Here is a 14,758-nt window from a genome sequence, read left to right as displayed (position 1 = left end):
GCTGAAACTCTGCCCACCTCCCCGGCACAGGGTGGGTCTCTCCTCCTCAGATCCCCGTGATCTGCGTTTGCAGCCCCTCCTCCTGTGGGATCTCTGGGGCTTTTCCTCCCCGTTGGATTCCTCAGCCATGGAGCCGCTCAAAACAGCCTCTTCCATGAGGTTCTGCCATGGGGATTTGTCCTCCCTGCTCTCCATCCTCAGCTCCTGCTCTGGGGGAGGAAGGACAAGGAGAGGATGGGATTTGCCTCCGTGCCACAGGGAAGGGCAAGGAGATCCCCCCAGTGCGTCCCCGGCAGGAGGGCACCGGCAGCGGGGCTGTCCTGCAGCTGGGGGCCGTGCTGGGCTGGGAGATGGAGCAGGAGAGAGGGGGAAAGGGGCACTGACTTCCTCCTCACCTGCCTGGATGTCCCAGGGCATCTTCCTCGCAGCCTCCTCCTCCATGCAGCCAAAGTTTGGGAATGGGAAATCCTGGTGTGGGGAAAAACAAGGTGTGAACACCTTGGGGTGGGGATTCCTCCTGCCCAAATCCATTTCCAGACGTCTCCAGGTGTCCATAAAAACCTCCAAAAATCGCGAGTTAATAAAAAAAGCCACCGGGAGTGTCCCATTTCCAGTCTCATCCCTCTGGGGTTCTGGTGTCCCCCGTCTCAGGGCTGCTGGGGGTCCTCGAGGGTCCTGGGGATCCCCCTTCTCCAGGGTCCTGCTTAGGGATGCTGGGGGGTTTTGCAGTACAAGGGTCCCCCTGTCCAGCCTCCCCCCGGTCCAGGCACTTGGGACTCCCCCCTCTCCCCACCACCCTGTCCTGGTTTAGGGCAAATCTGGGAGAAAACCCCCAAAGGGGATTTTCTAGAAAGCAGATTCAAGTGGTCTCTCCCCCAAACAGTTCAGGAAAAGATTTCCTTGGAGAAAAGTAGAAAAAACCTGTTTATTTAACAGGCAAAGCATTTACCAGCACAAAAAATGAACAATATTAAACAATAAAACCTGTTGTTGCTCCAAAAGAGATGATAAACTCAGAAAGTCCCTCCGTGGGCTGCAGCTCGGCTCACTCAGTCTCTGATCAGTCCCTCCATGGCCCAGGCCCAGCCCGGTGGGCCACAGGGGTGAGCTGCCGGTGCTCTTCTGGTGTTCAGTCCAGAGCAGGTTTAAACAGCTCCAAAGAAAAAGAAAAACCACAGCCCAGGGAACTTCTCTGCCTCAGCGAGCTAAAAACTAACTAAAAGCAAAGGAGAGCTCTGTCCTGCTGTCTGTTGGCAGACAACTGATACCTCAGGTTTCAGTTTTTCTGTTCTGTTTTGGTGTGCAGCTTCTAGCTTTAGATTAAGTGTTCCTGGGATCTTTTCACAGGGTGGTGAAGACAAAACAATCCTGTTCTAGCTGGAGAGTCAAGGACAATCTCTTCAAACTTCAGGCCCAAAGCACAAACAACAGGAAAAGCATAGGGCAGGCAAGCAAGGAGAATGAAACTTCATAATTGGAAGCTATTAACTGGGCAATTAAATCCTGTATGCAAATGGACTAACACTTATAAAAATGTGAGCTCTCATGGCCAAGCCCTCTTTTGCTTCCATCTCGGAGCCATCCGGGCAGAGCCCCGACCCTGGCTCCGGCACTGCCGGGGTGTGGCCTTTGAAGGCACTTCAATAAATATCCACTTTATTCCTCTTGGCTCCGTCTGGCCTCTGTCCCAGCTCCTTAAGGCATCTCAGCAGCCCAGGAGCCGGAATGTGGAGGGCTGAGTGCAGCTCCTGAAAACAAACTGCGCGCTTCTTCCTCCCCCTCTTCGCTCTCAGAACCAGCCCTGAGGGTGCAGAACTCATTTCGGGGCCAAACGGACCAATGGGGGTACGAGCATCATGAGGTCACCCCAGGACAGGCCCTGCCAGGCTCAGGGGTCCCGTCCCCGCCTCATCTCCGGCTGCCGGGGGTCCCCCAGCTCCGGTACCGCCCCTTCCCCTCTGCCGCCCCGGGGGTCCCACGTTCCGCAGCCCCGGCTCTCACGGGGATCCCCAAAACCAATGTCCCGCCCTGTCAGCACCGGGCCAGCCCCGCGTGGTCCCCCGGGACCCTCCGAGGGGCGATCACAGCTCCTCTCCCCCCGAAAAAGCTCCTCTTGGGGAGCCCGGAGGGATCCGGGGCTCGGCATCTGCCGGCTCCGAGCGCTCTCCAGAAAAATCCTCCCGGAGACCCCTGGATAGAGCCGGGGCGAGCTCGGCCTCCCCCTGCGCTGCGGCTCGGGGCTGGGGCGATGCTGGCGGGGCAGGGGGTGCTGCAGCCCCGGCGTGCGGGCGGTGCGAGCGGCGGGATTCTCCCGCTCCTGCTCCCGCCGCTCCTCCTGTCCCTCCTCCTCCTCCCGCAGCCCCTCCGCTCCAGCCCGGAGCTCCCTTTCCCAGCCTGTGCCCGCGGCCCCGCAGCCCCGGCTGTGGGTGGGGGAGCCCCCGGCCGGCCCCGGGGCGGGCAGGGGGCTCGGGGACCCCCCCGGGGCGGGTCCGTCCCCCCGGCCCGAGCCCCGAACTCCGCTCCGGGGCCGCGGGGCGCGGCGGGGCCGCCCGGCAACTGGTGACTCATCGGCGAGAAGAGCTCTGGTTGGCTGGAAATTGTTCAGCGCCTTCTCTGATTGGCTGGAACTGTGAGCGGCGCTGCGCCTGGCGGGTGTCCCGGGGAGCTGCGGAGGCCGGGCCGGAGCCTTCTCCTATTTCTTTCTGTCCCTCTGAGACCTTTTCCGATTTCTTTCTCTCTCTCTGAGATCCCTTTACTATTTCTTTCTCTCCCTTTCTCCTTCCCATTTCTTGTTCCGTTCAATCCCTGTTCAGTCAAATCCGCAGGTTGCGCTCCCAGGGTCTCATTTGCGCCTTCGCTGGGGCAGAGGCGTCTCTCCCTCCCGGGATCGGAACCCGCGGGCAGGCTCCGTTCCCACCCCAATCGTTCCGGGATTCTGTCAGGGACTCGCTTCCCTTCCCTCCCTCCCTCTGCCTGCAGCCGGGAATGTGCTGGGAAATGCCCAGCAAAGCCACCTTTGCTGCGTGCTGCAGGAGCCCACGGAGCTGCTGCACCTTGTCCCCTGCCCTGCACAGCTCCTTGGGAGGCACGGCAGGAGCAGCACCCTGGGAGCCTCGGGAATGCCCCTCTGGGATCCATGGCACACACTCCCAGGGGCTGGAATTCCAGTTCCCAGACAGGAAAAGATGTTCCTGCCCTTGAAGGCAAAGCTCTTAAGAAGGGGCCAAAAGCCAAGTGCAGTAGGATCCTACAGTGACATTTCACTGCCAGCCTTCATAACTTCACCCGTGGTTTTTGTAGCTCATGGATTGGGAATGAAATCAAGGCAGGGCCTTTGGTGGGAGCTGCCCTGGGTCAAGGGAGACACTGAGAGAGAAACAGAGCAGGCAAAGAGAGGTCTGAGAGAAAGGAGGACACAAACACAATCAGCTGAGAAGGTGGCACTGTGAAAACAGAGTTGCAATGGACTAAAAATTAATGCGACAGAAAGAAATAATTGTGCAATTTCTTATCAAAACACATTTTGCTCCCTTTTTAACCAGCCTTGTCCTGGTGTCATTCAGCAGGGCTGTCAGAAATTTCTTCATTCTGAGTGAATGTTCAAGGCTGCAGCCACAAGGAAACAGGGAATGGGGATTTTCCTGCTCCTGGGGAGTGAAACACTGATGAAAAATTAAACCCTACAATTTTAATAAATATTTGTAGAGAATGGGTATGCTTATTTATAACGCTGTGGACGCATGTCCATTAAAGGGCAATAAGTCCTGACATACGTCCACAGTGCTATGAATAAACATATCCATTCCCTACAAATCTTTATTAAAATTGTAGGGTTTGATTTTCATCTGCGTTTCATCATGGCGAGCCAGGCAGGAGATTTTCTGTCCTCGCAGGGGCAGGGGGTAGAACAGACCTCCTTGGCACACCCCGGGGAATTTCCCTGGAGGGGCTCCGCTCTGCCTCGCTTGCCACCTGCGGAGACAGCCAAGGAGCGCTGGTGTGCGATAAAGGGACGGACTGAGAGGGCCCTGGGGTGCCAGAGCAGCACTGCTGGGCAGTCCCTCAGAGCCGGCAGGGCCCGGCCTCGCTCCTGGGCCTGGGGCAGCCCGGCCGATCGGGCGCTGGGCTGCAGACGAGGTCACTGCTCCCATAGAGCGGCCCAAGCGGCTCTGGGCTGAGCCGAGTGAAGCCGAGCTTTGTGTGCTGGTGGTGCCCGACACTGTGCGGTTCATGTGTTTGCAGCCGTGCGGGTGCTGCTGTATGAAGGGTGAACCAGGAGCGAGGGAGTGCACCTGCGGGCGGGGGGAGAAGTTCACTCGTGTCTGAAGCGGCCGAGTGAGAACCGAGGCCCGGCTGGGATCGGCTGTGCGGGCAGGGAGTGCCCGCGGGGAAGGGAAACAAGCGGAGAAACGGGGCTGAGGACGTGCACTGTGTTTAAAGGCGGTGATTTGTGTGCATTTGAACAGTGGCTAGACGAACTGGGGGGTTCCTCTGCCCCAGTGGTTCGGACTTGGATTCCTGGAATTTTACTGTGTGCTGTTATGCTGTGCTATGTTGAGAAAAAGGGACACTTTAAGAGATACCACCAGTGAGTTTCCCAGTGAGTTTCCCAGTGAGTTTGTGTGGTTCTTCCCCCACATTATAGTATTTTAATTCTCGAGATTATATAGTTGCATTTATAGAGATTTTAAGATATTTTTTGCAACAAGTGTAGCATTTTATGCAGAACAGCTACACTATAATGATTTATGTTTAACTGTAGTAAAACAAATCAAAGGAATTCCAAGAATTCCTCCCTCACAACAACTTAAGCCCTGACTCTCCTTGAATTTGAGATAAGGACAAGGTTCTGTGTTTGTGAGCATATCAGTTTTTGCAGTAACAGGCACAGCCTTTCGAAGGGCAATGAAATAAGTGTCAGTAGAAACAATGCTTTAATTAGATTGTGCGAGAAGAGAACTAGAAAAGACTGAGATTTTGTAAAAGAGGGGTTAAATAAAGGAAAAATGCCAAAGTGATAAACGGAATAGCCTGCAGGCAATTCCTGGGAGTTTTTGGTGCATTAAGAGGCTGGCACCTTGTATGAGTACTATTACAATGCAGAGTTTGTGAGAAGGGCTAGTATTGCTGTTCCATGCCCCAAGTGTAAATTGAAGGCTCCTAATCAAGCCAATTCAGAACCTGAGATCTTAAAGCTTATGTGTAAATGATCGCATCTCATACCTGCGACCTGGAAAGTCTGTGTGTGAGAAAAACTGAAAAAAGACCATGAGGCTTGGGTAGAAACAAAATAGTATAAGCAATAAAAACTAACCAAAGCAAAGAGGTTCCCAGAAAGCCTCCAATAAGGGCAGCTCAGAAAACTAAAGGATTTATAACACCTTATTGCGACCAATGCTGTTTTAAGACAGGAAAGCAAATAAGGTGAGGTCTTGTATGGTAATAAGTTTTTTCACCTCCAAGAATCATCCAAAATGTCAGAGTAAAAAAAAAAACAGAGCAAAGAGAAAGCAAATCAAATGTGTTGCTCAGCATGCCGTGAAAAACGCCAATCACATGGCTGTTAATTTTTTTAATAATAATAACATGGTTATTAAAATAGTAATACAATTAGAGTAATAAAAAATCAGAGTTAGGACAATTACAAGACAATAAAAACCAAAGACTCAAGGATGTCCAGATGCTCTCGGGCATTTAAGCCACAACAAGCATACCTTGTGAACAAAGGAATCACCCTTAAAACTACACTATTGCATATTCATATATCCTTCATGGTTATGCATACATTCTATTTAAAACAAGAAACTCTTGTCTGTTATATGCCAACTGTTTCCTTTAATCCCCATGGCGTCTTCGAGTCTGAGCAAGGCCTGAAGAAATTAGCTTCTTCTGAGAAGAAAACCATAAATTCTTCTTCCCTGGAAGATTTAGGTATTTTGTGAGGGTTATGTCAAAGCGAGTAACCCATTCCTTAAAAGAAAACCCATATATACAGTTTTTATTTTAACTACTAAACCTTCATTTTAAATACAAAACTACATTTACCATACTATTAAAATGTTAATACAGCACTACTAATCAAACTAACATATGTGCATTTTTCACCTTGGGCGTCTGGTGGAGTATCCCCGGAAAGTGCCCATCTCTGCAGGGAGCCACGTGTTTTCAATTGTAAATTAGGTCTTTCTTTCTCTGTCATCTGTGGTTTCCAGTCTTTCCCGGCTGGGTCTTCAGGTCCTTTAAAACTTTAAGAATCTTTTTCTACAAGCACAACTGACTTCATGTATATTTTACATAATCACGAATTATTCCACAATTTATATTACAATGGGGCTGCACAGATCCCCCTGCAGGTCCGTGGGGATGCAGAGATCCCCCTGCAGGTCCGTGGGGATGCAGAGATCCCCCTGCAGGTCCATGGGGATGCAGAGATCCCCCTGCAGGTCCGTGGGGATGCAGAGATCCCCCTGCAGCCCCTGGAGGAGCCAGGCTGGAGCTCGGGGATGCCTGAGAGGAGGCTGTGACCCCGTGGGCAGAGGGGCCCCGCTGGAGCAGCCTGGCCTGGCAGGACCGAGCCCGTGGCACAGTGACCCACGCTGCAGCACTTGGAGGGGGCTGTGCCCCAGGGGATGGACTCGGCTCGGAGAAGTTCCTGGAGAAGTCTCGGCTGGGAGAGAGCGCAGGGTGCAGCAGGGAACGACTCCTGTCCCTGAGCAGAGGGAGAAGCCGCGGGGGATGAGCTGAGCACGGCCCCATTCCCTGTCTCCTGCCCTGCCGGGGGAGGAGGTGCAGCTGGGAGCAGGGAGGCGTGGGGAAAGCTGCATTTAAGGCTCTGCACTGACTTCTCCTCATCCTGCTCTGAGTCTTTGGAGTTTTCTGCCAGAAATCTCTCCCCTCCCCCGCTCACCCACAGGGCTTTGGGCAGGTTTCCCTTTTTGGGGGCAATCAAAGCGAAGCACCGAGGCACTAATGAGGGGCAGGAGAAGGGAGGCTCCCGGGCTTCCCGCAGAGCCGGAGGCACGGAAGGCGCAGGGCCGGGAAAGCCGTGGCGGGAGGTGCGGAGAAGTTTGTTTGTGTGGGCAGCTCAATCCCGCCTCGGGCCCGGGCCCGTCCCGGGGCTGTTGCTCATCTCCGGCTTTGCCCTCACGCAGCGCGGGGGGCCCTGAGAGCGCGGGGCGAGTCTGGGCCGTGCGCAGAGCCCGCCCCCAGCTCGCTGCCATTGGCCGCTGGTGCCGTCAGTCGCGGTTGCGGCGCGCTGATTGGTGGGAGCGGGGCGCAGCACGGCCCCGGCGGCGGGCTGAGGGCGGCCGTGGGCGGGCAGCGGCGCCATTGGCGCCAGGAGCGTCTGTGCGGGCCCGGGAGCGGCGGCAGCGGCCGGAGCGCGGTGAGGCGGCGTCGGCGGAGCTCGGAGGCGGCCCCGGCGCAGGTGGGAGCCGCGCTGGGTTCTGCGGGGGCTCGGGGCTGGCTGCGGGCGGAGGGGGCGGCAGGGGGCTGCGGCGGGTCGGTGGTGCCGTGTCCGGCCCGTGCCGGCCCCGGGCTGAGGGCGCGGCGGGAGCGGCTGCCCGCGGTCTCCTTCCCGCCGGGGCCTGGGCAGGAGCCGCTGCCGGAGCAGCGCTGGCTCGGCCCGGCTGCTGTGGGTAGGACCGAGGGGGCTGCCCCGCGGCCGGGAGCGTGCGGGGAAATTCCCGTCGCCGGAGGTTTCTGTGGCCGGAGGAGAGCGAGGAGTCCTGTAAAAGTGACTTTATTGCCGAGCAGGGGAAGAGGCCGTGGGGCATTTGCCGTGCGCTCTCTGCCATGGTTGTAGTCCGCAGCCTCCTTTTTATCCTCATTTTCCCGGCCGCATCTCCCTCTGCCTTTGCCCACGGGCTGAGGTCCTTGGAAGGTTCAGACTTCCCGATGCGCCTGCTGCCTGTCCTCGTTAATATGCACCCTCCTTTTGTATACCAGCCGATATTCATGGCTCTGTTAAGCCTTTGTTCTTCTCCTCGAAGTTCAGGAATGTAGCGGGACTTTGAGCAGCTGTCTGGGTCAATTTGTGACATTTATTGGAACTGAGGGCTTCTCCCGTAGCCTCCTTATCTACAAGTGCCTGGCCCTATCTCCAGTCAGATTCACTCCTTGACTGTGTTTTGTTCTTCCCGGGTCCTCTTTGGTTTTGGGATTATTCTCGGTGCCCTCATTCCCTGTCCTTTTGTAGCCGTTTGTGGATCAGGAGGCCTGGCTGCCGCCTGCATCCCCTGGCTCAGCTGCTGGATGAGCTGCACTGCCAAGGTGTGGAGCATGGTAAAAAGATGAGAGTTGCTGCAGCACAGAAGAGGAGAAGCAGCATTCGTTTAACCCCTGGTCTGCCCAGGAGCCACAAAAGTGTGTCCCATTCCCATCCTTTCCATGTTTGGACCAATACATAAACTGCTCTCCTTTTTCCTTTGTTATCTTTTTCAGCACTTTTCCCTTGTCGTCTCTTTGCCAACATCAGTTTGAGCCATTTAGTTTTGCACAAACTGCCTTTTTTTTCTGCTCACAGATAATCTGATCCCATCCCCATGTGAAATGTTGTGTTCCTCTTTCAGTGGATTGGTCGGCAGGAAGGTCAGGAGCTGGAGCTGTCTGGTTGGTTCTTATTCCAAGGACAGCTTTTAATCTAATGATGCCATTGAAATGATAAATGGGTTCTCTGTCTCCTGATATGAATTGGTTTGGGTTCCCAGGGACTGGTCTGTTGTAGGATTTTTTCTGGTGGCCCTTCCTCTTTTCCCCATTTCTGGGTGCTCCCTCAAGCTGGGGCTGCATGAATGACTGCATTTTTCTAATTACATCATCAAATACTTGAATTCCAACTAATTTCCCTGGACTTGTTCTAGCAAAAGCCCCAGTGCTCTGATACACCCTGTACAGCACAGACAGGGGCAGCAGATGTTGGAGTGGGCAGGGGGATGATCCCCCCCTTATTTTAGTGAAGTTTTCACAACATTCTCCATTTGCTGTTTCCCTTTGCAGCTTCACCCATTTCTGTTTTAGAGTCAGATCCTCACCATGGGCTCTGCCTTCAGCCCTGCAGATTCCATCTGTGCAAGCAGGCAGAGCTTGGGGTGAGGGGCAGAGGGAATCAGCCAATTCCTGCCCCAGGCAAGAAGAGCCAGGTACATTGTCCCCTCTCTGCCCCAGCAGTGTTAATTTGCATTTCTAAAGCTCTTCCTGGGTGCCTGGAATGCAGCTTCTCTTCCAGAGCAGCTTCAGCAGCCTCACATGTGCCCCGCCCCCCAACCTGCTGCTTTTTCTTTTTTTTTTCCTTCAAATCTTCTATTTATGAGTTAAAGGGTCACCTTCAAATCTCTTTTAGCTTCACAAAATGTTGCCTAAAGGTGAACGTCGAAAAACCCAGACCAAAATTTTTCTATCTCTAAGAGACACACACAAACATACACAAAAAATTTCCAAGTCAATGAAATTTTTTCTACTTCTCCTCTAAGTAAAAACTCATTCTCTCATCCCTTACCCAAACCTAACTGGCAATATAGAAGTAGGAGTAATTTAAAAATAGTCTAATGCTCTAAACTTAGCACTGAAACTGCAGGAAAAAGAAAAACTCCAACAATATGTTTATTGCTAGAGTCAAGGCATTCCTTGATTCTGGCCAGGATGTGCAACAGAAATCATTCCATCCCCACATAGTCCGGGTGTGCAGAGAAAATCGTTCCATGACACGTAAAGTATCAGTAAAATATATTGGAGTATATAATAAATAAAATACTATCGGAGTAAAAGCTCCGTGGCTTTTACTAGATTTTCCCCAAATTTGATACAGTCAGAACCAGTCTAAATCCACTGGTTTAATGTTCCAAAGTTTCAAGTTGTGCAGTTTTTAGTATTTGGTTTCCTACTGGACCCGGATTTCTTTGCTTCTGCTGTTAATGAGGTGGGAAGTGCTGATTTCCTTCTCAGCCTTTTGCAGACCAGGTGTCTGCAGCCCTGGCAGTGTCTGGGGTAGGTGTTGGTTGCTGTTTGCTGCTGGGGTTGATGTTTTGCTGCTGGGCGTTATCTTTGTGGGTATCTTTTGGGCCATTCCCAGTGTGTTGAGATGTTAAACTCATCTTCACTGAGTGGTGTAACATCCCTTAACAAAACCTTTAACATTTCTTTCCCCAGGGCCAAGGCAAAGCAAGCCTGAGTAGAGAAATGAAAGGTTAACAATGTTAAAGTCTATGAGCTGGTGTATTTTCCATCAATGCCATGGCAGGCAGGGCAGTGTGTGAGTGTAAGTGAGAGCCAGAGTGGAATTGTCCCGTGCTCTTGCCCAGCAGCTGTGGCAGGGCAGGCCCAGAGAGCGCTGAAGCTGCAGCAGTGGCAGCAAGGGCTGTCCCCGGTGGCTGGAGCTGCCAAAGGAGGGTGGCCAGGCCGAGGATTTCAGCAGAGGATGTGTGGGCAGGCCCAGGGCCTTGCCCCGCTGTGGAGCCCTGGCTGCTGCTGCGCTGCCTTCAGTGCAGCTCAGTGGGGGCCTCCCATCCTCCTGCTGCAGGCGGGAAGTGCAAATCTCCGGGGCTGCAGAGACCTGGAGCCGAGGCTGAGGGGTCCCCCCGTGCTCAGCTGTGCTGGCGGCTGTTTCTGGCCCCGGGGCCACTTGGCACGGGCCACTTGGCCACCAGTGGTGCTGCTCTGCACTCCTTAGGCAGGAGCCGATGTCCTGCTGGGATGTTGGCAACAGCAAAGTGCCAAGGCAGGCTCTGTGCCAGCCCAGCTTCCTGGGGGAGAGATTGCACCAGAGACAGGATTCTGGCCACAGACTGCTTTAAATGTGCATCCCTTATCTCCACCCTGCACTAGGTGGAGAATTCCCAGGGTAAGGAATTCCCGAGATCAATTCCAAGGGGAAATGATTGAATATCTGCCCTGGGTCTGGCTCTTCTTCTTGCCCAAGCCAATGGCAAAAGCCGTACCCATGGCATCTTGGTTTCTATCCCAGCTTTCAAAGGTGTTTCTATCTTCCCCTTTCATTTTTTTGTACCCAGCCTGAGCTCTGGGGGTGCCAGGGGTTCTGGAGGTCCCATTGTATTCCTAAAGCTGCCATAACCCCCTGGAGGATCTTTCCTGTAAAATGAGTTCTGCTCTCTGAGTCTATGGCTTCCACAATCCCTTTTATATGAATTATTTCTTTCAGTGGCTGCTGAGCAATCAGAATTGCTTTTGCCCCCCTGTTAGGTGAGATGGTGTCACCAGAAGATATTGAAGCCTTCCTGCTCAGGGCATGTCAGTGCCCGGCTCTTACAAGCACACACAGCTGTGCTGGTTGAGCTGACCATGGGGGGTAACCTGGGCTTTGTCTGATTCCCTTTCCTCAATAACAGCGTGTCTTGGAACTCTTTTCCCTTCTGCTGCCCTTGAAGAGCCATCCCCAAAGACATTTTCTGCCTCAGGCCAGGCAATGTCTCCTGAATCTCCCCCAGGCTGGGTCTGGAGCTGTGTCACTTGAATGCAGTGCTGGGTTTCTTCCCAGCCCCTCTGGGGGCTGTTCAAACAGGAGGCTGGGTTAAACCCTTCCCCTGTCCTCAGTTCTGAATCCTCCTGTGCCACTGAACAAGTTTCACACTGTAATAACCGAGCACTGCTCATCCATTGCGAGGCTCTTTTGGTTATCAAAGCTTGAACTTGATGGCAGACTGGAACAGTTGGAGATCCTGTTGTCATCAGGTTTTGGGCTCGGTTCCCGTTGAAGCTGTGGCTGCACAATTCTGCAGACAATGAGGCCACTGTGGCCACTGGGTGAAACATTTTGGCCCAAGAATTCCTTTGGCATAGCCCTGTTTAACACTCCCCTACAATTCCAATTTCTTTTCTGAGTCTGGAAGAGCCACAGCTGAGGCATCAATATCTTTGGCTTTTCATTTTCTCAAGTTTTGCTCTCTTTCTCCTGTCCATACCACAGCATGGAGGCTGGGGTTAAAAAGTCCTACAATGTTCTGGCTGGAAGAGAGAATCCTCAATCCAGGCTGTGTAATTCCCTGTTAATCCTCAAAATTTTTGCAGCTCCTTTTTGGTCCTGGGAAAAGTTACTTCTGAGATTGCCCTGACACTCTCTGTGTGAATCCACCAGGAATCTTTAGTCCCTGCATTTCCCAAATATTTAACCCTTTTCTCCACCATTTGCCTTGTTTTTTCTTTTCAAATACTCAAAGGCTTTTTCTACCACTTGTTCTTGTCCTCCTCATTGGAGCCATCAGATTCCCTGACTGGCAGGATAGGAGTGCTGTAGGGAGACATCCCTGGCTCCAAAAGCCCTGCCTTTAGCAGGGACTCCATGCCAGGCTGTGAGCCCTTCCTTCTCTCCCTGGAACAGGGTGTTGCTTTTAGCCCGCACTTCTCCTGGTTGCTTCCAAGTAATTTGGAGAGGATCCCCATCAAATTTTCCCTCTGGGGCTGCCCACACCTCTGGGTTCCCTTCAGCATAGGCCTTGCCAGACATTTGACACAAAGTTACAGCAGCAATAGCCTCTGGATCAGCTTTTACAATATTACACTGCGGCTGCAGTGGGGACCGAGTGCGGGCGGGAGCGGCCGAGAGCCCAGCGCTGCCCCAGCCCGACCTGCCCCAGCTCCATCCCTGCCCCTCGGCTGGGATGCCGTGGGTCTGGGGGGAAGAGGGAGCCGGCAGTGGGTGCTGGGCCTGGGGGCAGGAGGAGAAGGGAAGGAGAAGCAGGCTTGAGGAACAGAATGGTCAAACGATGCAGGTGGCAGGAGAGGGTGGGATTGTGCAGGAGAAGGAGGAATAGCAGGAGGAAGAGAAGTGTGAGGAAGAATAGAGACACAGGAGGAGGAGGAGGAGCAGAAGGAGGAAGCAGCAGAAGGTTCCACCCCTCCCTGTATCTGCAGCCTCCCTCCAGCCCCAGGAGCGTTGCTCCCCTCACACGCAGCAGGTGACTGTGGAGGGGGATCCAGGATTTTCACGGGGTGAATCTTGGTGTTTCTGAGCTTTCTTGGGCTAAATTTTGGATCTTTGGTTTTATGTGGCAGCTGAATCTTTATGTTTTGGAGGAGGTTTTTGCTGACTTGTGATGTTTGGGGAGTTTTTGATCTTTGTCTTGAAGTTTGTAGTATTTTTGGGCTGAATCTTGGTGGTTTGGAGGTTCTTACAGACACAAGATTCCCAATGACTTCCTGAGATGAACCAGGGCAAGGAGGAACCTCCAGTCCAAGGTGCTCTCCTCTTGTTTTTTCTCCCCAAACTAGGATTTGTCATTGCCAGGGCGTGTCTGCATGGAGGAGGAGGAAAAGCCCCGGAGATGCTGCAGGAGGAGGAGCTGCAAACCCAGCCCAGGGAGCTGCGGGGAGGAAAGAGCCCCCCTGAGCCAGGAAGGCGGGCGGAGATCCAGCCGGAGCTCAGAGCTGGTGGAGAAGTCTCATGGCAGGGAGAAGCCCCACAAGTGCTTGGAATGTGGGAAGGGTTTCAGCCAGAGCTCCCACCTGATCCGGCACCAGAGGATCCACACCGGGGAGAGGCCCTACGAGTGTGGGGAGTGTGGGAAGAGGTTTCGGACCAGCTCCGAACTCCTCGTACATGAGCGGAGTCACACAGAGGAGAGGCCCTTCCGCTGCCCCGACTGCGGGAAGGGCTTCAAGCACAACTCCCACCTCACCAAGCACCGGCTCATCCACACCGGAGAGAGGCCCTACGAGTGTGGGGAGTGTGGGAAGGGTTTCAGAGACAAGTCTGGCCTGATGGCACACCTGGTGATCCACACTGGGGAACGGCCCTATGAGTGCTTGGAATGTGGGAAGAGCTTTGGGCGGAGCTCACACCTGAGAACACACCAGCGCATCCACACAGGGGAGAGGCCCTACGAGTGTCCCCAGTGTGGGAAGAGGTTTCGGACCAGCTCTGATGTCCTCCTACATGAGCGGATTCACACAGAGGAGAGGCCCTTCCGCTGCTCCGACTGTGGGAAGGGCTTCAACCGCAACTCCAACCTCACCAGGCACCGGCGCATCCACACTGGGGAGAGGCCCTACGAGTGTGGGAAGTGTGGGAAGAGCTTCTCCAGGAGCTCAGCCTTGACCCAGCACCAACGGAGGCACCACTAAGGGAAGCCCTGTGAGTGCCCCGAGTGAGGGAAGAGCTTGGAGTGAGAGAAGAGAGTGAGGGAAGAGCTTGGAGTGAGGGAAGAGAGTGAGGGAAGAGCTTGGAGTGAGGGAAGAGAGTGAGGGAAGAGCTTGGTGCGCTGCTCCAGCTCCATCCCCCATGGGAGGATCTGGGCTGGATGATCCCCAGTGACCCCCGTTGGGCAGAGCCCTGGTGCCCCCGTATGGGGAATAAAACAGAGAGTAAAGCAATGGAGCTGATAAAGGGGCCCGATATCTGAGGCCTGACTGAGCAGAAACTGTGGGAGACACAGACACAGTTTAGGTCTCCCTGGGCAAGAAGTGACCGAGCAACATGGTGTGAGACTTTGTGATAAAATAATGTTACCAGGTGATGTCATGTCATGAAGAATGTGTAACCAATGAGAAATTGTACCAAAAACAGAGCCCTATATAAGCACCCTACAAGTAAATCCCTGTATAAAAACCTGGTACACACAATAAAATTGGCTTTGGTCTAATCTCGGATGTCCCTGTCTCTCCCTGGTGGATAACCCTGTTGTGGGTGATCCCCGTTGGGTGGGGGGAAGGTGTTGGAGGGATTTCTTTCCCTTCTCCTCGTGCTGCCGTGGTTTGGTTGGTAATAAATTCCCTCCCTGTGCCCGGGCTGGGTCTGTTGTCCCCGTGC

General features: G+C 53.7%; 1 protein-coding gene across 1 annotated transcript in view; it reads left to right on the top strand.

Annotated features, from left to right (window-relative positions):
* The window catches only part of LOC140680988 (uncharacterized), a 50,041-nt gene extending 35,707 nt beyond the window's left edge, over window positions 1-14,334 (top strand). The window contains exon 4 of the mRNA XM_072919894.1: window positions 13,408-14,334. Coding sequence (XP_072775995.1) covers window positions 13,408-14,073 — 666 coding nt within the window. The 3' untranslated portion in view covers window positions 14,074-14,334. The remainder of the gene's footprint in view (window positions 1-13,407) is intronic.
* The last annotated feature ends 424 nt before the right edge of the window (window positions 14,335-14,758 follow it).

Source organism: Taeniopygia guttata, chromosome 30 (genome assembly GCF_048771995.1).
Source record: "Taeniopygia guttata chromosome 30, bTaeGut7.mat, whole genome shotgun sequence".
NCBI classification, from domain to species: Eukaryota; Metazoa; Chordata; class Aves; order Passeriformes; family Estrildidae; genus Taeniopygia; species Taeniopygia guttata.
The sequence above is the reverse complement of the archived record's forward strand: the minus strand, read 5'-3'. Positions and strand labels throughout refer to the sequence as shown.